Below are 23,892 nucleotides of genomic sequence, written 5' to 3'. Positions count from 1 at the left end.
GTCTCTGAATGCTGGCTTTAGAACAATCATGTAAAAAACAAGGCACACTGAGTGACCACACCACAGGTATGTTCCATTCACATGCAATTCAGTGCGGTTCAATTTGAGCCCATCAATTTTGAATAGGCTCAAATTGCACCAAAGTTGTCCATGCGTCAATTTTGAGACTGCACTGAAACCGGATTGCATGGTACTTTTGCACCATACTATCTGGTGCAGGCAAACACACACTGCATTTGCGACCTGTATTTGGGGTGTCGTTAGCATTGCACTGACTCCTACTGCAGATCGCAAGGGCAGTGTGATTTGTATTCAGTGAGGGAAAGACGCACAGATTGTGGGTTTCCCGCACTGCATTAATGTGAACCTAGGCTAAGCCTAGGTTGGAAAACTGTTGACAAAATTGCATTTGTAATACAGTATTATATTTGAAGTTTACCTATTAACTGTTTAGCTCAGGGCTCGACAAATCCCAGGTCGCCATGGCAACTAGCAATTGCTTCCTGGCGCCTGGGCTTTTGTCATGAAATGCATAATTTACATCGCCCGACACACGGGACATGCAGTCCCAGGTGTTGGGCAGGTAGATTTTTCTAACACTTGGGTAAGCAGCAGGGCTTTCTTGTCAGGTGGATGCATTGGGTGGCTGCAATGCCACCCAAAATGCTTTTACACCCACCAGTAAAGTGCCCCATGCGTGGCCCTCCCTGCTATGTATGTATGACCGGCTTTAGTAACAGGCTGTTTATAACCTACTACTCAGCGGTCTCATGAAGAGTGAAAAGGAGACCAAAATATTATTTTGCTTATTTGATATTTGCCGGACTGAAAAAATTGAAAATGTACAAAAGTTGTTATATATTCCCTTTAATCAATACTATAATACTTCAGTGATTAGCAATAAAGTCTAAATTTGGGTATAACTTTTCTTAAGAAAAAAAAAAAGAAGAAAACTGCGATTTTCATTCATGGAAGCTATAGTACAGATATGAAAGGAGGAAGGGGGGAGCAGAAGTGGCGATGAGTGTCTGTGAAAGGTCTCTGAGCCCTATTAACTTCAAGTGGGACAGTCCAAATTTTTGTTATATATGCAAATAATTTACTTATTGTTTTCTTTCCTCAGTTTACTATGCACTCTGATCTTGGGAAAATAGTGCAGAATTTGTTAGAAGAATTTTGGAAGAATCCTCCAACACTGGCCCCAGCTTCAGGCACTTTTCCTTAGTAAGTAATGGTGGTATGTTGTATTGATAATAGAAACACTGCGCTTGTGGAATCGATTGCCACTTTGTTCTAGCAGTGGAATGTAGTTTCTACTGCAGTTATGTGTTTGGTAAAAAATAGTTCTTTCCAAAGTAATACATTCATTTTGAGTAGAGCCTAAATGGCTACCAAATTCCATCCATCTGCTTTTAGTGTAAGGGAAATCTTTAACCACTTAAGCCCCGGACCAATATGCAGCCTAAAGACCCAAGGTGTTTTTACAGTTCGGGACTGCGTCGCTTTAACAGACAATTGCGCGGTCGTGCGACGTGGCTCCCAAACAAAATTGGCGTCCTTTTTTCCCCACAAATAGAGCTTTCTTTTGGTGGTATTTGATCACATCTGCGGTTTTTAGTTTTTGCGCTATAAACAAAAATAGAGCGACAATTTTGAAAAAAATGCAATATTTTTTACTTTTTGCTATAATAAATATCCCCCAAAAACATATATAAAAACATTTTTTTCCCTCAGTTTAGGCCGATACGTATTCTTCGACCTATTTTTAGTAAAAAAAAATCGCAATAAGCATTTATCGATTGGTTTGCGCAAAATTTATAGCGTTTACAAAATAGGGGATAGTTTTATTGCATTTTTATAAAAAAAAATTTTTTTACTACTAATGGCGGCGATCAGCAATTTTTTTCGTGACTGCGACATTATGGCGGACACTTCGGACAATTTTGACACATTTTTGGGACCATTGTCATTTTCACAGCAAAAAATGCATTTAAATTGCATTCTTTATTGTGAAAATGACAGTTGCAGTTTGGGAGTTAACCACAGGTGGCGCTGTAGGAGTTAGGGTGCACCTAGTGTGTGTTTACAACTGTAGGGGGGTGTGGCTGTAGGACTGACGTCATCGATTGTGTCTCCCCTATAAAGGGGATGACACGATCGATGCTCCGCCATAGTGAAGCACGGGGAAGCCGTGTTTACATACGGCTCTCCCCGTTCTTCAGCTCCGGGGAGCGATCGCGACGGAGCGGCTATAAACAAATAGCCGCGCCGTCGTCCCGGATCGCTCCCCGAGCGAACCCGACCGCCGCATGTAGCGGGGGGGTCCCGATCGGACCCCCCACCCGCTAATAGGCAAGGACGTACATTAACGCCCATGTGCCTGTACGTGCCATATTGTGGACGTACATTTACATGCGGAGGTCGGGAAGTGGTTAAATATGTTACGTTGGTAGAGGGAAGATTATTGGGCCATAATGTGAGCGCTGCAGAAGTGAAAGCTGCAGTGGAAGAGGAAGAGGGTGTTTAGATGCCAAAACCGCGATGCTTCATACTGCGGCACAAAAATATTCAACATATTGCATGCCACAAGGCTGCTGAATGCAACCTATTTAAGTGAATGGGGAAGTGCCATAAACACGCCTCAACCACGTTCAGCAAATGTGTTTGTGTGTGTGTGTGTGTGGTGTCACATCGCCTCCTCACTGCCTGTGGGTCGCTGTTCAGAGGCTCAGCGGTTTAGATGTACCTTTTCTAAGGCTCTGCTTTTTACACAATCTTATAAATGTTAACTGGGATACCTTTAATATTTTGTGTTCAGATAGCTTTGAATTATTTTGCTTGCTTTAAAATAAGTGCATAAATAATCTCTAAATGTATAACATCATTTTTGCCTAAAGTTTAAAGTGAGCGTAAAGTCTCTTGTGTTTTTGTGTTCTTATTTATGTTTTTAAATTAAAATCACAGACATGTTATACTTGCAGTTAGGTCCCTAAATATTGGAACATTGACACAATTCTAATATTTTTGGCTCTATACACCACCACAATGGATTTGGAATGAAAAGAAGCTTTAATTTGAGGGTATTTACATCCAAATCAGGTGAATGGTGTAGGAATTGCAACAGTTTGAATATGTGCCTCCCATGTTTTAAGGGACCAAAAGTAATGGGACAGATTAACAATCATAAATCAAACTTTCACTTTTTAATACTTGGTTGCAAATCCTTTGCAGTCAATTACAGCCTGAAGTCTGGAACGCATAGACATCACCAGTCGCTGGGTTTCATCCCTGGTGATGCTCTGCCAGGCCTCTACTGCAACTGTTTTCAGTTCCTGCTTGTTCTTGGGGCATTTTCCCCTCAGTTTTAAGTCTTCAGCAAGTGAAATGCATTCTCAGTTGGATTCAGGTCAGGTGATTGACTTGGCCATTGCATAACATTCCACTTCATTCCCTTAAAAAACTCTTTGGTTGTTCTCGCAGTATGCTTCGGGTCATTGTCCATCTGCACTGTGAAGTGCCGTCCAATGAGTTCTGAAGCATTTGGCTGAATATGAGCAGATAATAATATTGCGCGAAACACTTCAGAATTCATCAGCAGTCACATCATCAATAAATACAAGAGATCAGTTCCATTGGCAGCCATACATACCCCTGCCATGACACTACCACCACCATGCTTCACTGATGAGGTGGTATGCTTCGAATCATGAGCAGTTACTTTCCTTCTCCATACTCTTCTCTTCCCATCACTCTGGTACAAGCTCATCTTGGTCTCATCTGTCCATAGAAGGTTGTTCCAGAACTGTGAAGGCTTTTTTAGATGTTGTTTGGCAAACTCCAATCTGGCCTTCCTGTTTTTGATGTTTACCAATGGTTTACATCTTGTGGTGAACCCTCTGTATTCACTCTGGTGAAGTCTTCTCTTGATTGTTGACTTTGGCACACATACACCTACCTCCTGCAGAGTGTTCTTGATCTGGCCATCTGTTGTGAAGGGCGTTTTCTTCACCAGGGAAAGAATTCTTCGGTCATCCACCACAGTTGTTTTCCGTTGTCCTCCAGGTGTTTTGGTGTTTCTAAGCTCACTGGTGCATTCTTTCTTTTTAAGGATGTTCCAAACAGTTGATTTGGCCACACCAAATGTTTTTGCTATCTCTCTGAAGGGTTTGTTTTTTGTTTTTTCAGCCTAATGATGGCTTGCTTCACTGATGGTGATAGCTCTTTGGATCTCATATTAAGAGTTGACAGCAACAGATTCCAAATTCAAATTGCACACTTGAAATTAAGTAATGAGGGAATAACACACACCTGGCCATGGAAAAGCTGAGCAGCCAATTGTTTCATTACTTTTGGTCCTTTAAAAATTGAGAGGCACATATACAAACTTGTAATTCCTACACCGTTCACCTGATTTGGATGTAAATACCCTCAAATTAAAGCTGAAAGTCTGCAGTTAAAGCACATTTGTTCGTTTCATTTTAAATCCATTGTGGTGGTGTATAGAGCCAAAAAGATTAGAATTGTATTGATATCCCGATATTTATGGACCTGACTGTACCTGCCCTGTGTAGTGGTTTTGCACAGGTCCTCCTCTTGGGTTCCTGGCCCCTCCCCCCTGTTGAGTGTTTTAACAGCAATCAGCTTGCTATGGGGGCACCCGAGTCACGGCTCTGCATATCTATTCAAACACGAAGCTGCAGTTTGGCCCCACCCCCTCTGTCTTCTCATTGGCTAGCTGAGTTTGACAGCAGCGGGTGCCAATGGCGCCACTGCTGTGTCTCAACCAATAAGGAGGGCCGGGGCACTCATGGACATCGTTGGATGGAGATGGGGCTCAAGTAAGTGTTAGGGGGGCTGAGGGGGACTGCTGCACACAGAAGACTTTTTTTATCTTAATGCATAGAATGCATTAAGATAAAATAACCTTCTGCCTTTTCATCACTTTAAGTTTTTATGATAGGAACTAAAGTGTTATCTATTGTATTCCTAATCCAGTTTCTAACAGTACCAGAGCTATGGCCAGTCTACTGACTAGCAAGTTTCTAGAGTCTGTAATTTGCCTGTCCGGGTAAATTACAGTTTTTGTTAAAAATTCTTTTAACATGCATTAAGAAGGATTCCCAGCATTTCTACAAAGGAGATTGGATAACCCGGTCTATTATGAAAATGTTAGTAGGGAAGACACTGATGAATCAAATGGGACACCATGGACAAGATTTGTTCAGTGGCTGTCCTTTACAGGCATACCCCACTTTTAAGTACACAATGGGGTTTATTTACTAAAGTTGGAAAGCGCAAAATCAGGCTCACTGCTGCACAGAAACCAAGCTGGGGTTAGAAGCTCATTGGTTTCTATGCAGAGGTGAGCCTGATTTTGAGCTTTCCAGCGATGGTAAATAATCCCCATTGTGTACTTAAAAGTGGGGTATGCCTGTATTGTCCGTCACAACCAGAGGTGGATCAGAGTAAGTGTGGTGGCCACCGCAACCGAGGTTCCTGCAAGATGTTAGAAGCCAGTGGATTCATCTGCCTCAGTTGTAATGACAACTCTATTTGGACTGACCCTTTTAAGATGTACATGGATAAAGCAATCAGCAAGTCAGCCATTGGAGTGAACTGCTTTTGAGGTCTAATCTGTGTTCACATTTTGCCTGTTTTGTGTATGATATCGTAATATTGCATTTTTTGTTTAGATTGCTCTCATCAGTGTTGCTCCATTCTCTAGATACTGTGTAGTGCCACTTTAAATTGGGTGTCTGGTAAAGGAGACTGGAGTGTTTATATCCTGATCTGTTTATGGCAGCCACACTAGGAGTGGAAGATTGATGCGAACGCCGGGTCCCTGCAGAGCATAAAGCTGAACTTCATCCTTACTTAGCCTGTCAATAACCTTATCTGCAGCTTAACATCTTTGGTATTCTAATAGGATTTTAGGGTAACTCTGTGTTAAACGTGTGTTTACCTTTCTTCAGACTGCTGCTAAGGACAGATTACAGTGTGGAGCAATTCACTACAAATGCAAATTTCCCAGCATTCTGCACTTTTTTTCTAAAGGAGATGTATGGGGGTTAGGCAGGCCATAAACTGTAAATTTCTTTACATGTTGCAGGAATTTTTTTTTGCACAACCCCCCCCCCCCCCCATCAACAGTGCTGACAGGTGAGTTCTCTCGGAGGGGGAAGCTGTCTCCACCAGCAGAAGACAGTGATTACGGCTAGGGGCTGTATATAATCACAAGTAAATCTGTCAGGCTGGTTGTATTCGAGTTGACCGATCCAAATTCGAACTGTCTATAAACGGCGTTGATTTAAAAAAAAAAAAAAAAAACTCCGGCCATAGATTGTTTGAATCTCGGCCTGGTTCTGCAGGAACTGCCTGAGATTGGAACCGTGTATGGGCAGGATGAATGTACCAAGTTGATCAATCAACTTTGATACAGCCAGCCTGGCAGATTTACTTGCGATTATCGCTAGCAACTGCTATAGCCGCTAGCAATAATGACTGACTTCTTCCGTCTGGGCTAGCTTCCCCCGCCCCACCGCCAGGAGAACATAATGTCTCAGCAAGAGGAGATTTCCTATTGGCACTGTCTGTTGATGGAGGAATAGGTTGAATTTCTGTTCCTGCAACCTGTGGTTGTAGAAAAGAAACTCACACCGTCTATGGTATGGGTGCCCAATATTTTGAAGAGCAAGGGCCACTTAAGCGACTTGGTAAATGGCCGCGGGCCACAATGAGCGGAGCCAGAGCATGACAGGTGCAGAGCGAACACGAACACAGCCCGCTCTACTCAATAGGCCCTCAAGTCGGCTTACATCTGCCGCTCCATAGAGGTGATTGGAGTGTCTGATTGGGTCAGACAGATTGTGTGAAAGGGGCCTAAGGCTGCTTTCACACTGCTGTGCAGCAGTTTACCCACACCATGGGTGCAGCACAGTGCACCTGCAGCTTTTCTGCGGGTAAGCTGCACTTTGCCGTATACTTCTATAATATCCTTCAGGTGTAGTGAAGGTGCACCAATCCCTCAGGTAATAACAGAAGTCTATGGCTTAGTGCAGGTGACCCTCGGGTGCACTGCGCTACACCTGCGGATCAGTTTGAAAGCAGCCCAGTAACCACTGCAGAACAGATATGTCCATATATGCATTGTGATTTTAGTAATAAACTTACCTTTAATAACAGTCTTCCATTCGAGTATCGCCTGATGTTGCTGTCCCAGGCAGAGTGCCTTTGGTACCAGTCTGCCCGTGACAGGAGCCGGCGCTATACAGGAAGCATTGACTTATGCGGCTCTGCTCCGCAGCCAATTGCTTTTTCTACCGACGGCTTCATTCACAACACTGATGCTCTGGGATGGTGGATCGGCGACCTGCAATCTGGTCTTGCCAACCAGCCATTCCAGAGCAGGAAGTCGTGGGCCACATCAGAGGGCTCTGTGGGCCACATGCGGCCCCCGGGCCACTGGTTGGGCACCCCTGGTCTATGGCCTGCCTAAGCCTGAAAACCAATTCATCACATGACAAGGATTGCTCAGCTCTCGGTATTCTTACCGGAATATTTTGCTGTTACTGTAGCATATAGGCAGATTTTCCCAATACTTGTTATGTGATCACTGTAATCGCACACAGTGATAAAACTTTTTTTTTTTTCTAAGGTAGTGGGGGAATCGTTTGGAACCCTTGTCACTTTTTTGTGTCCCCAGTAGTGAGATGCCCCCACTTTTTGTTTGATCATCAATAAAGGGAGTGAGGTAAAATCTCCCCGACCTTCCCCCCCCCCCTTTTTTTTTTTTTTTTTTTTTTTTTTTATAGAAAAAAAAATGCCTGACAGATGAGCTTTTAAAGCAAACCTGTCAGCAGTGAAAAGAAAGCAACACAACAGAGAAAGTTTCCCGAATGGGGTTTTTAGGCAGCTTAATTAGACAAGTAGGATGCAATTTAAGTGAAAAAAGTATTTATTCACATGTATCAAAATGGGGAAAAAAGGAAATAATAAATAGGATATGAGTTGCGGCAATACAAAAGACATAAAAAATGTATACAATATTATGCAGTACACAACAAATCATTTATACAGCTGAATACAATTATTGCATGTATAAACAATAATCTAACGCGTTTCGACCATAATGGTCTTCTTCAGAGGTTTAATTGGTTGAGACTGAAAGAGAATGTATAAAAGGTTACATAAAGTGTTTCACATATTTTAGTCCAATCACCTACCCCGCCCACAGCTCCATTTGTATAGAGACATCTTCCATTTGGAAGGAGGGGTGGGGGGTGGAGGACAGGAAACATAATACTATATCAATAAGGCAAGAAAGATTAATTAAAATCGATCATTACCGATAATGAAGTAAGAAAGTAGTCTCGATGAGGCTTTGCTGTCACAAAACAGGGGGGTCCAGCCGTTCTCCCACGGATCACTCCAAATCTCGGGGCTCCCACACGAGCGTCCACGCTAAATTGTGTGGTCCCACGTGACACAACAGGGGGTCACCAAAAAGGGGCGGAACCCAAACAGGGTGGGCCGGTGGGGAGGGAGAGAAACAACATGGGAAGAAGGAAAGGCCTGCAATAGGATAATAAACATTAAAGATTGAGGCAGTGTATGTATGTGTGTGCATACATAAAAAGTGCCTATAAATTAAATTGTTAGGGGTGCCGTATGGTGTCAGCCCTATAAGCGAGTATTTTGGGAAAATTCATAGTAAAATATTTGGGTGAAAGAACCCCTAATGTAACAAGGTATATGCGTCCGACGATCCAAAAAACGGGGGGGAGGGGGTGAAATTGCGTGAACAGATGAAGGAAAAGTGGGGAAGAGAATACGTGTGGGAAAAAGGGGTGGGGAACATGAAAAAAGGGTAGGAAGGGGATTAAAGTGAGGAAATCACCTTTTGATACATGTGAATAAATACTTTTTTCACTTAAAGTGGAGTTCCGGCCACAATTTCACTTTTTAAATATAAATACCCCTGTAATACACAAGCTTAATGTATTCTAGTAAAGTTAGTCTGTAAACTAAGGTCCGTTTTGTTAGGTTGTTACAGCATTTAGACACTTTATAAAATAGAAATTGACTGGGGCCATCTTAAGTGTGGGCATCATGAAGCCAGACTGTATGACTTCCTGGATTTCAGCCTTGCAAATCTCGCACATGCTCAGTGCTGCACAAGCAGTGTCAGATCAGGTTTCAGCACCTGTGCTGTCCAAGTCACATGATTCTTTGAGACTGGGGAGTGCACAGACTCCTGGAAAGTTACACCCACTACATTCCCAGGAGTCTGTGCGGTGTAGGTTAGGAAGCATTAAGCACCTAGGTGCAGGAAGAGGGAAGATTAACTATTCTGCCTAGCAACAACACTTTGAAGGCATCTAAAAAAAAAAAAAAAAAATCGTATAGGACTAATGAAATTTTTTTAAAACTACTGATGTAATGTTATATTTATGGGTGGAACTCCACTTTAAATTGCATCCTACTTGTCTAATTGAGCTGCCTAAAAACCCCATTCGGGAAACTTTCTCTGTTGTATATACCGGGGTGAGCAGCACATTCTCTCCACTCTGTGTTTTGTCCCTTCTAAAGAAAGCAACACTTCCCCACACCAGAGAGTGTAATAATTGTTTAATGTGAGTTATAAGAGTGTAAGTAATGCTCTGTAGATCCATACAGTAAGGCTGGTGTATGTAAATACCAGCACTCCCGGTGTGAATATGAGGTGTATGCTTTATGTAGGACAATATAAATCCCAGTGTGAATTCTAACACATTTTTTCTTATTTCCTTTTAGCTTGTACAGCGGTACCACGGGGCATCCTCCTTACCCTCCTTCAGGCTTTCCTTATCTGCCATCCTTCCCCACACAAGAAACCAATCGCTCAGTCCCCGTATCAGAGACGGGTTCTTCAAGCTACAACACTGCCAAACCTGCTGCCCCTTCCTACGGCTTAATAGGTGATTTGCCTCTACCCGTCCCCACTTCTGAAGTGAGTATACAGTCTGAGAAATATGTATAGCTGTGGTTTACTAACTGGAACTGGGAGATGGAGGCCTGCAATTGTGCCATTTCAGATATTGTGTATGTCACATCTAATTCTAGACTTCTCTTGCACACTTTACATAATAAACAGTACAGATAAAAGTGATTACTTTTTTTCTTTAGGCCGGCCATACATAGATTTAAATTTTGCTGGTTCAGCAGGGACCGGCCAAGATTTGATCCATGTGTGACCAGGCTGATTGTACCCAAGTCAATCCATCGATCAACTTGGACACAACCAGCCTGTTGGATATATATTTTTTTTTTCTTTCTAGAGCTGCATAAAGGGTGGTGGGAGTAGAGATTCTTTATAACAATGGGGGAGGGCATGGCAGCAACAGCTTGAATGGAACACATGAATGAAATATGAGGTGATACGCACAATTGGGCTTCATTTCCATGGACGTTTTTACAGCCACTTTCTTTAGCCTTTTTTACAGCTTAAAAACGCCTGTCCATGTTATTTATTTTTATTTTATTTATTTTTTTGAATTTTTTTTTTTTTTTTGAGCTGGAGCTCAAAAACGCAGCAGTAGCGTTTTTGAGCGTTTGAGTGTTTTTGCTCGTTTTTGAGCGTTTTTTAACGTCTGGCGTTTTTACAGCTCTACTCTGGAGCTTCAGAACGCACTGGTCCTGTTTTTTTTTTTTTTGCAGCTCAAAAACGTCATGGTGGGCATGAGGCCATAGACTAACATGGAGAGTTGTTTTTAAGCTGCAAAAAACGCTCAGAAAAGTGGCTGTAAAAACGTCCATGGAAATGAAGCCTTATAGATACGCAAGTAAAAAACAACAAGTGCAATTGGTGATGATGCAACCTGTTTTTTACTTGCGTATCTATAATTGCGCTTATCACCTCATATTTCATTCACTATTGGTATTTATTTATTTATACATTTTAGATTGAGCAGCAATTTTCACTACATCCTCATTTATTGTTTCACTTGGAGTGGCGAGAGCCCATCTACACATTTTTTTTTGAATGGAACACAGATACAGTATTGGGTAAAATGCAGAGACAGAAACACTGAATAAGCAGGAGGCAGAGAAACAGCAGTAGGTTGATCTTCCCAGTGAAGAGCTGTGCAAGGGGGCATATCCACAGAAGTGACCATTGAAATACAGGCAGGCTGTACTCCCATGTGGAATGAAAAGACGCAAATTGACCATGCTGGGTTGGATGTGGTTCCATGCCCTGGAGTGGTCAGTTTGCAATAGGAAAGCAAGGGGGCTGGAAGAATCGTCAGGTATTTCACACGAAGAAAGCGATACAAACAGTTTTTAATACAAGTACATTGTACAACAGACACAAATGAGGAATATAAAATGCTGGAGTAACATTTTTCTTTTAGAGGGTAAAAGGATCAGACTGTGTGTAAGACTGGGTTCACACCTATGCGAATTGGATGTGGATTTCCCCGCATCCAATTCGCATAGCAGGAGATTGTGAACGGTTCACATATCTCCGGGGGGGGAGGGCAGCAGAGCGGCTTGCACAGAAAAACACTGCGTCTTTGGCTCCGTTTTAGGGCCGAATTCAGGCAAAGGTTCGCCCCTGATTCGTCTCTGAAACGGAGAACGAGGACGCACAGCGTTCCTGTACGATCCGCAGCCATTTCCATTGTGAACTGAGCCTAAATGAGAGTTCTTCGACACAAAGTTCCTCTGAAGATCTCCTCCCCTCACCAGGGAGAGAAGGCACCAAGTGTTCTCAAGCAGAAGATGATTAGCGATATTGTGCAAGACTGTTCTTACTGCAGATGTTGTTATAACTGTCCACACAGACTGCCTCATCACCTTACAAAATTGTTTTAGATGGAGGTGTCTGTTGCTAAAGAATCCCAATGAATTCATATGTTTTGCTTGTATTTATGTTTTAGGTGGGCATTAACGGCTTTACATACAAGATGCCTGATCTCCCCGATACTTTTCCTGAACTCTCAGAATTAAGGTAACTGTTTATGAAAATGTTTATTGAACTGTCAATGGAGGTTGCCTTGTTTGTAGAGATTTAATTGCTAGATTTTTACTGAAGGAAATATGAATATTGTGTTCTTTATTTTACAGTATTTGTTTCATATCATAGCACCAATTGTAATTCATTGAAAGTGTCATAATTGCATTTTGCATGTAAAACAACATTCGTGGAGCTTAATTAAAATTTGTAATGCAAATCACTAAGAGCATTTAAGTATTTTCTGTAGAAGGACAAAGAAAGACAAAATGCAGCGCCTTCTAAGCGTAGCAAGTAAGTTTAGTCGAGGCAAATTGTTAAAAGCATGTGAAAAACCTACTCGCATTACAGACGTAGGTACAAGCAAAAGTAAGGGTGTCATCCGCGGAGTTCCCGGGGACAGCGCGATTTCCTGGTGCAGGCGGCGTGGAGATGTCCTAAGTATTTCTCTTCATTTTTGTTTAAGAATAATAGAAAATGGAATTTTGCTTTAAAAGAAGTAGAAAAACCTGAAGAAATATGTATAGTGGTGTAGTATATAACATGGAGATTTTATCGTGTAAAGATGTGCACATTCTGTACTCTTGCAATTCATCTCCACAAAGGTTTCCTGTAGTTTTTCTGGTGTATGCAAGCATTAATATAATGCCATAAACGTAGAAATATAGGCAAAACTTTATTTGTTTATTGTGGATAAAGTAAGGGGGGTGGAGGTTATAACTGTCATGGGTGAGGGTTATAACTGTCATGTTAATTTTTCCTTTTTCTGTCTGTGTTCTATTTGAGAGATTTAAGCCTCATACAGACGATCAGATTATCCAACGGAAATTGTGTGATGGCAGGCTGTTGTCGGATAATCTGACCGTTTTGTACGCTCCATCGGACAATTGTCGGATTTTCCGCCAACAAATGTGGGATAGCGTGCTTTAAAATTGTCTGCCAACAAATGTGTGTTGTCGGATTATCTGATCATGTCTACACAAGTCCATCGGACAAAACTCCAAAGTACAAACACGCATGCTCCGAAGCAATGCTAACCGTAACCCAACATTAGCAGAAGTTGCCCAAAGGGTGGCGCTAAAGAGCTGAAATACCACTTCGTTTTGTGTTTGTTGGCTAACAATTCTTTGTCGTTTGTATGCAATACAAGTTTCTGGCCAACACCCTTCGGATAAAAGTCCTACGCTTTGTCCGCAAAAAAATCAGATTGTGTGTACCAGGCTTTACCTCTAACTCCTGTCCAATGGCCACAATAGGAAGTAGGGGTGCAATAGATCCTCATTGATCCGTACGGAACGACACCTTCGGCTCGGCGCACACGCGATCCGTGATCCGCGGGCCTGCTGGTCCAGCATTGGCCATAGGAAAGGAAAGGCTGCGGCCTAGCTCCTGGAGCGGCGGCCTAGCTCCTGGAGCGGCGGCCATCTTGGTCCACCCGGCAGCGACCGCTGTCTCGTCACATCGTCGTTGCCATCTTGCTACACCCCACACTCCTGCACAGTAATGATAGAGTGAGAAGGGGGCAAGAGGACATCTTGTTACACCCACCGGAGTTTTAGATTTCACAGTTATTTTCAACACAGAACAGAGTTTATATGCTTAAATACAGTATTTGTAAATCCGACGGACTGTTTAAATGTGAAAATCAGACGTGTTCTGTCACATTAGCAACCATGTAAGGTCAGCAGGTTTGCTGCTGCTTTTCAAATGTAACATCTAAACAGTCCGTCGGATTTCCAAATACTGTATTTAAAGCGGGAGTTCACCCATAAAACAATTTTTTCAAAGAATCCCCTTAGATGGATTCTCATTTTGTCTAGGGGAATCGGCTAGTTGTTTTAAAATATGAGCAGTACTTACCGTTTTCGAGATCAATCTTCTCCGTCGCTTCCGGGTATAGGTCTTCGGGAGCGGGCGTTCCTTCTTGATTGACAGTCTTCCGAGAGGCTTCCGACGGTCGCATCCATCGCGTCACTAGTAGCCGAAAGAAGCCGAACGTCGGTGCGGCTCTATACTGCGCCTGCGCACCGACGTTCGGCTTCTTTCGGAAAATCGTGACGCGATGGATGCGACCGTCGGAAGCCTCTCGGAAGACTGTCAATCAAAATAGGAACGCCCATACCCGGAAGCGGCGGAGAAGATGCATCTCGTAAACGGTAAGTACAGCTCATATTTTAAAACAACTAGTCGATTCCCCCAGACAAAACGAGCATTAATCTAAGGGGAAAATGTGTCATGTACGGGTGAACCTCCGCTTTAAGCTCAGTTTTGTGTTGAAAATAACTGTGAAATCTAAAACTCCGGTGGGTGTAAAAGATGTCCGCTTACCCCCTTCTCACTCTCATTACTGTGCAGGAGTGTGGGGTGTAGCAAGATGGCGGCATTTGCATTTGTCTTTTTTTTGTTTTTTTTGCTGATCGGGAAAATAATCCAAACCGTGACTCTGATCCGAGGAACGTTTTTTTTGATACCTGTTAAACCCTTTTGTGACTAGAGGTCATTGATGCCTATGGAAAAGTTTTACTAAAGTCAAAAAATATATTTTTTAAATCATAATCACTAACATGTTATACTCCCCTGCTCTGTGCAGTCGTATTGCACAGAGAAACCCTGATCTGCCTGGCTGCGATCCTGGCTCCTCCTCTTTTTCGTCTGTCCCCATAGCAAGGTGCTTGCTATGGAGGCACATAGTGTCTGCGTGCTCCCAAACTGTGTGTCTATGGAGCCGTGCACCATAGACTTGCACAGCAGGACTTGCCCCCCCCCCCCCCCACTTCCTCATCACTGTAGTTGATTGTCAATGGGTCCTGCTGCTGCTTGAGTGCTGTGTGAAGAGGCGAGAATAGATGCAGCCGTGCACAGCACTGAATCCCATTCTTCCCTCTCTTCCCCTTCACAAAGGGAAGTGGGGGTGGGCGGGATATGGAAAAAAAATGTTGCCTTAATACAAGGAATGCATTATTTATTTATTTTATTTTTTTAAATCACTTTAGTCCAATTTTAACTTGACGACAACAACTCTGACTAGTTTTTCAAATAAATATACAAACAGCTGTTTACCGACAAAGCCATATGATTACCATGACCTGACATGATCACATGCTGATTGTGGGTAGTGGAGCTGTCAATCAAAGCCCAGTCTGACAGCTAACAGCCATGCAGAGTGTCAATTAAATATAAGCTTCCAGTTAACTTGTGTATTTATTAAAAATATTTAAACGTTTAATTGAATTAGTACCACGGTTAGTTATAGCCTCCTGCAATCTTCCACTGAACCAGACTGAGACTGTCAGAGAGGGGGACCGCACTATACGACTTATACTGTATTACGCAGTGCTCTGGATCTAGAAAAGGAGCTTGATGATTGGAGGGGAAAGCACAGAGACTATCTCACCAAGGAGCTTCTGCTTCTGCTCCATTGCTCTTCAGTCCAAGTGACTAAGCTGTATTACTTGGGCTGCAGTGGTAACATGTAAATGGTCAGAACTTTGTATAAAAACTGACAATGGTGTCTTTATTAGAAAACTGGCCAAACAGCAGTGCAGTTTTTTGGGCTCTTTGTCTGCACTTATGTCTGCAACAGCTAAAATGTTTAGAGAAAGTTTCTTATCCCATTTGGCAGAGCTTTCTTTTAAATACTTGGCTACCGTATTTGCCGGCGTATAAGACGACTGGGCGTATAAGACGACCCCCTAATTTTCCAGGAAAAATGTTGGTTTTGGGATATACTCACTGTATAAGACTATCCCCTTCCTACTAGTCTTTCTGGAAGCTGAGGGGTAGCCAGAACAACCACTGACAGGAACAGGCTTTTTTTCAAATCTCACTGTGCCATTGCATGCCTCACTGTGCCATTACATTACATGCCCCCACGGTGCCATCACTTGCCCCCCACGGTGCCATCACTTGCCCCCCACGGTGCCATCACTTGCCCCCCACGGTGCCATCACTTGCCCCCCACGGTGCCATCACTTGCCCCCCACTGTGCCATCACTTGCCCCCCACTGTGCTATCACTCACGTTTTGCAGCTTCTGGCTTCCAGGCCAGTGACAGTCTCCGTCTGCTGCGAGTGTCCATGATTTGAAAGCCGCGCCTTCTCCTCAGACTGTCCTCTGATAGGCGGAACACAAATTTTCCCAGCAGCGCCTCTGTTCTGTGTTCCTCCTATCACGGATGCCTTCTCATCCTCGGACGAGAGGACGTCCGTGATAGGCGGAACACAGAACAGAGGCGCTGCTGGGAAAATTTGTGTCAGACTATCACAGGACACTCTGAGGAGAAGGAGCGGCTTTCAAATCATGTACGCTCGCAGCACGGAGACTGTCACCGGCGTATACGGCGACCCCCGACTTTGGATGCATTTTTTTGCATCCAAAAAGTCGTCTTATACGCCGGAAAATACGGTATTTTATTAAATGTGTATACCCATGTTCTCTATCTCTGTGCGGCATATTTCAGTCATTTAATTTTTCTCTCACAGTGTGTCCCAGCTCTCCGAAATGCTTGAACAGGAAGATCTTCTTCTGGAACAGTTTGTTAACCTGCCACAGTTAAAACAGATAATTTCTGATAAGGAGGACCTGGTGAAAAACATAGAGGAACTAGCAAGTAAGAATGGTCAAATCTATCTTCCAGCTGTATGTTGTGTGTAATCTTTCTACGAATTCCTCTATTTTCTTTTCCCTACTCTTTCAGAAAAGAATCTCATGCTGGAGCCCATTCTAGAGTCAAAACGGCAGGCACTTTTAGACAAAGTAAGCTTGACAAAGCTCATGTTTTATTGGGATTGTATCATTGCTATTTTGTCTTCATGTTTGTGTTCTTATGCGTTTTTCTTCCAGTATGAGCTTCTCACGCAAATGAAATCAACGTTTGAAAAGAAGTTACAAAGACAGCATGAGCTGAGTGAGGTATTTATTTTCTGTATTGTATCTGTATTGGCAAACCTGGCTAAGAGTAGGGTACTGCAAAGTGTTTCCCAGAAATCCTTCATCTGTGTGCCTCCCTGGTTAAGTTAGTTGTCTGCTAGGAACTCTTTTCTGACTTAAGCTGGCCATAGACGATGCGATTTTCTGGTTGCAGAAAAGAAAATGGCTATAGTATTCTCCTGGGGGGGGGGGGGGTGTACCTGCCAGGTGAACACAATTATTACTGTTAGTGTTTATAAGCCCCTGGCAATAATCGCATGAAAATCTGACATGCTCTTTGTACCAAAGTCGTACAAATCAAATAAATGGTTCGAATCTCGACCGGTCCCTGCTGAACTGGCTGAGATTCGAACCATCTATGGCCGGCTGTATGGTGCTAAGCCCTGTCCACCTACCATCCTTCTGTCCACGTAATGTGTTTCATTGGTCATTTTGTAAGTTGAGGAGGATGCAAACTGCCTGACAAGTTCAATTTAACCACTTAAAGCGGGAGTTCACCCGAAAAAATGTTTTTAACATTAGATTGATGCTCATTTTGTCAAGGGGAATCGGGTAGTTTTTTTTTTTTTTTGTTTACAAACTTTTATTGCAAAAGATAGAGAGCGGTACATAGTTGAATATATATAAAAATACAGCGTAATTACAAAAGTTGCGGTAAGTCCATATCAGAAACAGAAATATAATATGACACAGCGAAGCAAATCGAAGCAGTACTTACCGTTTTAGAGAGCTTCCGGGTATGGGCTTCGGGACTGGGTGTTCCTATTTGATTGACAGGCTTCCGACGGTCGCATACATCGCGTCACAAGTAGCCGAAAGAAGCCGAACGTCGGTGCGGCTCTATACGGCGCCTGCGCACCGACGTTCGGCTACTTTCGGAAAATCGTGACGCGATGTATGCGACCGTCGGAAGCCTGTCAATCAAGTAGGAACGCCCAGTCCCGCAGCCCATACACGGAAGCGGCGGAGAAGATGCATCTCTAAAATGGTAAGTACTGCTTCGATTGTAAAAAAAAACACCCGATTCCCCTAGACAAAATGAGCATCAATCTAATGTTAAAAAAAAAAAAAAGGTTTTTGGGTGAACCTCCACTTTAAGACCCGGACCAAAATGCAGCTAAAGGACCCTGGCCAGGTTTTGCGATTCGGCACTGCGTCGCTTTAACAGACAATTGCGCGGTCGTGCGACGTGGCTCCCAAACAAAATTGGGGTCCTTTTTTCCCCACAAATAGAGCTTTCTTTTGGTGGTATTTGATCACCTCTGCGGTTTTTATTTTTTGCGCTATAAACAAAAATAGAGCGACAATTTTGAAAAAAATGCAGTATTTTTTACTTTTTGCTATAATAAATATCCCCCAAAAATCTATATATAAAAAAAAAAATTTCCTCAGTTTAGGGCGATACGTATTCTTCTACATATTTTTGGTAAAAAAAAATTGCAATAAGCGTTTATCGATTTGGTCTGCGCAAAATTTATAGTGTTTACAAAATAGGGGATAGTTTTTATTGCATTTTTATTCATTTTTTTTTTTTTTACTACTAATGGCGGCGATCAGTGATTTTTTTTTGTGACTGCGACATTATGGCGGACACTTCGGACAATTTTGACACATTTTTGGAACCATTGTCATTTTCACAGTAAAAAATACATTTAAAATGCATTGTTTACTGTGAAAATGACAATTGCCGTTTGGGAGTTGACCACAGGGGGCGCTGATGTGTGACCTTGTGTGTTTACAACTGTAGGGGGGTGTGGCTGTAGGTGTGACGTCATCGATTGTGTATTCCTATAAAAGGGATGACACGATCGATGACGCCGCCACAGTGAAGAACGGGGAAGCTGTGTTTACACACAGCTCTCCCCCATTCTTCAGCTCCAGAGACCGATCGCGGGACTCTAGCGGCGATCGAGTCCCGTGGTCCCGGAGCTTCGGACCGGGTCGCGGGCAACCCACGGCTGGGTACTAGCACAGGATGTACCTATACGTGCCCAGCCGTGCCATTCTGCCGACGTAAATGTGCAGGAGGCGGTCCTTAAGTGGTTAAAGCTGAAATCAGGTCAACTTATGAAAAAGGTTTGTGTGCCACCATTCCCCAATTTACTATAAAAAAGATAATATGAATGTGACTACCCAATTTTGCCCAGTATTGTAATGGCTGTGCCGCAAATACATCTTTGTAAGGGCCAGACAAAATGGATAATGCTGCCTTGGCTGAGAGTTTTCATCCTGGGCAAAATATTCATAATACTATTATTTTTAGTGAAATAATGCAGCCAGTGTCAGCTGGGAATTTTTCTAATAACAATGAATTAAAGCCATCTAGTTTTCCTGACAGATGTCTGTGAAAACACCCGTAATTCCCATTTTAAATTTGGTGCTTGCTATGCAGAGCTCTACAAAATGTGTACATCTCTGCAGAGGAAAGAAGATTTAAAGAACCGCCACGGTTCTTGGCTGTGCTTTTAACCACTTCCATACCGGGCACTTACGCACCTTCCTGCCCAAGCCAATTTTCAGCTTTCAGCACTGTCGCACTTTGAATGACAATTGCGCGGTCGTGCTACACTGTACCCAAACAATTTTTTTATCATTTTGTTCCCACAAATAGATCTTTCTTTTGGTGGTATTTGATCACCTCTGCGGTTTTTATTTTGTGCGCTATAAACAAAAGAAGAGTGACAATTTTAAAAAAAAAAACACTATTTTTTACTTTTTTATTTAATAAATATCACAATTTTTTTAAAAAAACCTTTTTTTTCCCTCAGTTTAGGCCGATACGTATTCTTCTACATATTTTTGGTAAAAAAAAATCGCAATGATCATATATTGATTGGTTTGCGCAAAAGTTATAGCGTTTACAAAATAGCTGATAGATTTATGGCATTTTTATTTTATTAATTTTTTTACTAGTATTGGCGGCGATTCGCATTTTTTTTACTGTCACCGTGACATTGCGGCGAACACATCGGACACTTTTGACACGTTTTTGGCGCCATTCACATTTATACAGCGATTAATGCGATAAATATGCACTAATTACTGTATAAATGTGACTGGCATTCAAGGGGTTAACACTAGGGGGTGAGGGAGGGGTTAATATGTATACCTGTATTGTGGGGGAAGGGAACTGTGGGGGAAGGGGGGTGACTGGGGGAGGTGACCGATGCTGTGTCCCTATGTACAAGGGACACAGATCGGTCTCCTCTCTCCCCTGACAGGACATGGATCTCTGTGTTTACACACAGAGCTCCACGTCCCTGCTCTGCCGTTACCGATCGCGGGTACCTGGCGGACATCGTGACCGCCAGGCACGCGCATCGGCATCTCGGGGACGCGCCGGCGCGCTCGCGTGCCCCCCAGTGACCGCAGGAATACAGGACGTCAATTGACGTCCTGTTGAATATTCAGAGTCACCGTGGAGCCGTCATTTGACGATGGCCCGGTACTCTAGTGGTTAAGATCAATATTCTTAAATATTTTTATGTGGCACTTGCCTTTTTTTTTTTTTTTGTATGATAAATGGAGTTATCCTATGTCTCTATATCACTTGCATACCTGTGTGTTATACCCCTCCATTACCAGGCTAGTTTTCAGTTTGCAGCACTGTGATAGTTTAACTGACACTTACGTTGCCTAACGTTACCTAAATTCATTTTACATCATTTGTTCAAGACCAATAGGTCATTTTTAATTTTTGCGTCCTTTTTTTCCTACAAATGGAGCTTTCTTTTGGTGGTATTTGATCACCTCTGCGGTTTTTATTTTTTGCTCTATAAACAAAAATAGAGCGACAATTTTGAATAAAATGCAATATTTTTTACTATAACAGCGGAAAAAAGACAAACATTAGTGAATAAAAGCTATTTGTTTTATTCTCTGTTAAAATAAAAATGTCAGAATAGTACAAAGTCCCCGAAATAACCTTCTTTGGAAAGTGGACACCCCACAGTGATCTCATTTCATGCCACATTTTTGGGGAAATTAAACATACCAGTGAGGTGGGTTTAACATAGAGTTTCCCCTGTTGTAAGGGGAAGGAGAGGAATCGGCACAGTACTGTTTAATCGCCAATCACAGTGATCACATGGTACCCAGCTGCTTAGAATGGCTTGGTGGAGTTTCTCTGTGTACACTGCCCTCTAGTGACTGCTTGGTACACGGCAATCACCCTGCAGATTGGCCACCCGAGAGCTGTTTATCTATTACCGTTCATAAACTGCACTGGGTAAATAAAGGGCCACCGATGTGCCATTGATCACAACGTACATTGGTACAATGTTTACATTTTATTTTGAAGTTTCAGGGTCCTGACTTCCTCTGTCCAATGAGATCACTTCAGTGACCTTTAAGGACACAGGTTATTGAGTGTACACAGGTGGATGGTGCTTAGCCCAGAGGTACTTTTAATTTAAAAGTTGTCTGACAGGTTAATTGAAACAGCCTATTGCTGAATATACCCCAACTTTTGTAGATATACTGGTTTGTCACACTGGATTTTTTTTCCCCCCATTAGAGCTGCAGTCTAAGTGCTCTACAGGCTAGGTTGAAAGTGGCAGCTCATGAAGCAGAAGAGGACTCCGACAGTATTGCAGAAAACTTCCTTGAGGGAAAAACAGAAATAGACGATTTTCTAAACTTATTCATGGAAAAAAGAACCGTAAGTGCTGGAGATGAACAAAGCGCTAGAATAAATTTTGTTTGATTTGTAACTTTTAATATATGAGATGTTATCAGAAAATTAGATGGATAGATATCTTATCTATCTATCTATTTATCTTATCTATCTATCATTTATTTATTTTTCCCACACAAATAGAGCTTTCTTTTGGTGGTATTCGATCACCACTGGGTTTTAATTTTTTGCGCTATAAACAAAAATAGAGCGACAATTTTGAAAAAAATTCAATATTTTTTACTTTTTGCGTTTTTCGATTGGTTTGTGCAAAATTTATAGCGTTTACAAAATAGGAGAAAGTTTATTTATTTTTTTATTGCACTTTTATTAATTTTTTTTTTTTTTACTACTAATGGCGGCAATCAGCAATTTTTTTTATTTTATTATTATTTTGTTCGTGACTGCGACATTATGGCGGACACATCGGACACATTTTTGGGACCATTGTCATTTTCACAGCAAAAAGTGCTATAAAAATGCACTGTTTACTGTGAAAATGACAATTGCAGTTTAGGAGTTAACCACTAGGGGGCACTGTAGGGGTTAAGTGTGATCTCATATGTGTTTCTAACTGTAGGGGGGCGGGGCTGGACGTGTGACGTCAGTGATCGACTTTCCCTATATCAGGGAACAGACGATCAGTGACACTGCCACAATGAAGAACGGGGAAGATGTGTTTACACACACCTCTCCCAGTTCTTCAGCTCCGGTGACCGATCGCGGGACACCGGCGGCGATCGGGTCCTGTGGGCGCGGTCATGAAGCTTAGGACCGGGTCGTGAGCGCCCCCACAGCTGGGCTTAATGAGACACGTACAGGTACATGATTGTGCCCAGCCGTGCCATTCTGCCGACGTAAATCGTCCACTGGGTTTTTTATTTTTTTTTACGAAAAAAAGACCAACATTTAAAAAATAAATAAACGTTTTTCTTGGTTTCTGTCAGTAAATTATGTTTAAGTAATTTTTCTCCTTCGTTGATGGGTGGCACTTCTGGGTCTGCATTGATCATCAGTGCAGTCCTGTACAGTCTCCCCTGCGAGGAGATGTCGCTGATCGGCTCTCCTCACCTCACACTCTGTCAGTGTGAGACGAGGAGAGCAGATAAACGGCACTTCTGTGTGATTGGACACAGCCGATCACATGGGTAAAGAGCCGCGACTCTTTATCCATGTAATCGTACAAATGACCCCTGTTTGGAAAGTAGACAGTCTGAGGCATGGGTGCTCAACCTGTGGCTCTCCAGCTGTTGCAAAACTACAATTCCCATAATGCCTCAGCCTTTGGGAGACATGCTTGTACCTGTCAGCGGCTTGCAATGCCTCATGGGAATTGTAGTTCCGCAACAGCTGGAGAGCCACAGGTTGAGCACCCATGGTGAGGTATTTAGTTCGAGGCATGGCAAGTTTGTTTTGAAGTTGTAATTTTTTTTTGTCAATTAATAAAAAAAAAAAATTGAACAAAATTTACTATTTTTGCATTCGGATACCAGTGCAGTACAGTATCCTCATATGACTAGTGTGGCAGTGATCGGCGACAGTATGTTTAAAACATAATATATTTTTTTATCAAGTGTTTAACTTTTTTTTTTTTTTTTATCTTTATTTTATTTTTTTTATAAACTTTCCTCAGAGTAGTTGAGTGTCACCATAGTGACCCTGTATTACTCTGGGGGGGGGGTTAACTCAGGGATTTTATTTTTTTTGTTTTTTTTACACTTTGATTGCTGTTACAGTGATGATGACAGCAATGTTTTGAACTGTCAAGAATGGCTTACATTCATAACAGCTGTGATTTACTATTGTGTGCTCTGATGGGCCCACAGTTATCACATGGAGCTGGGTGCTGTGATTGGTCCAACTAGGAAAATCACAGCATCACTATAGGAAACACAGCTGTTATAAATGAAATTCGTTCCTAACGGCATTGATGACATTGTGATTGCATAGCAATCGCATAATTCCCTGGCCGCTTTGCCGGGAGCCGCAGTCTGGACACTGCGGTCACAGGCGTGGCACACTGTGCGCGGCTGACCCGAAAGAGGCAGGATGATGTACATGATCCTGCCTGCCACAGTAGATTTACTGTGGCCAGTCTGTAATTGGTTAATCCTAGTGAAGAGAATTCTGCCACACACAGCGTGCATCTAAACTGGTCGCATAACCTTAATACACTTTTATATATAGAAATGATCATACATTTTAAATGACGGAAGCTGAACAGCCCAGGTTATCTAACTTGTGTCACGTTAAAGCATTTGTGAAAACCCATGATTGATCTTCAGTTAATTGTTTC

The 23,892-nt window shown here is 42.5% G+C and overlaps 1 protein-coding gene across 1 annotated transcript in view; it reads left to right on the top strand.

Annotated features, from left to right (window-relative positions):
* VPS37A (VPS37A subunit of ESCRT-I) overlaps positions 1–23,892 on the top strand; it is a 58,934-nt gene that overhangs the window by 28,124 nt on the left and 6,918 nt on the right. Inside the window, exons 4-10 of the mRNA XM_040334657.1 lie at positions 1,124–1,224; positions 9,793–9,988; positions 11,919–11,989; positions 16,474–16,601; positions 16,689–16,747; positions 16,835–16,903; positions 21,438–21,581. Coding sequence (XP_040190591.1) covers positions 1,124–1,224; positions 9,793–9,988; positions 11,919–11,989; positions 16,474–16,601; positions 16,689–16,747; positions 16,835–16,903; positions 21,438–21,581 — 768 coding nt within the window. The remainder of the gene's footprint in view (positions 1–1,123; positions 1,225–9,792; positions 9,989–11,918; positions 11,990–16,473; positions 16,602–16,688; positions 16,748–16,834; positions 16,904–21,437; positions 21,582–23,892) is intronic.

Source organism: Rana temporaria, chromosome 1, assembly GCF_905171775.1.
Source record: "Rana temporaria chromosome 1, aRanTem1.1, whole genome shotgun sequence".
In the NCBI taxonomy this organism is placed as follows: domain Eukaryota; kingdom Metazoa; phylum Chordata; class Amphibia; order Anura; family Ranidae; genus Rana; species Rana temporaria.
This window is presented reverse-complemented; position numbering and strand designations above follow the sequence as displayed.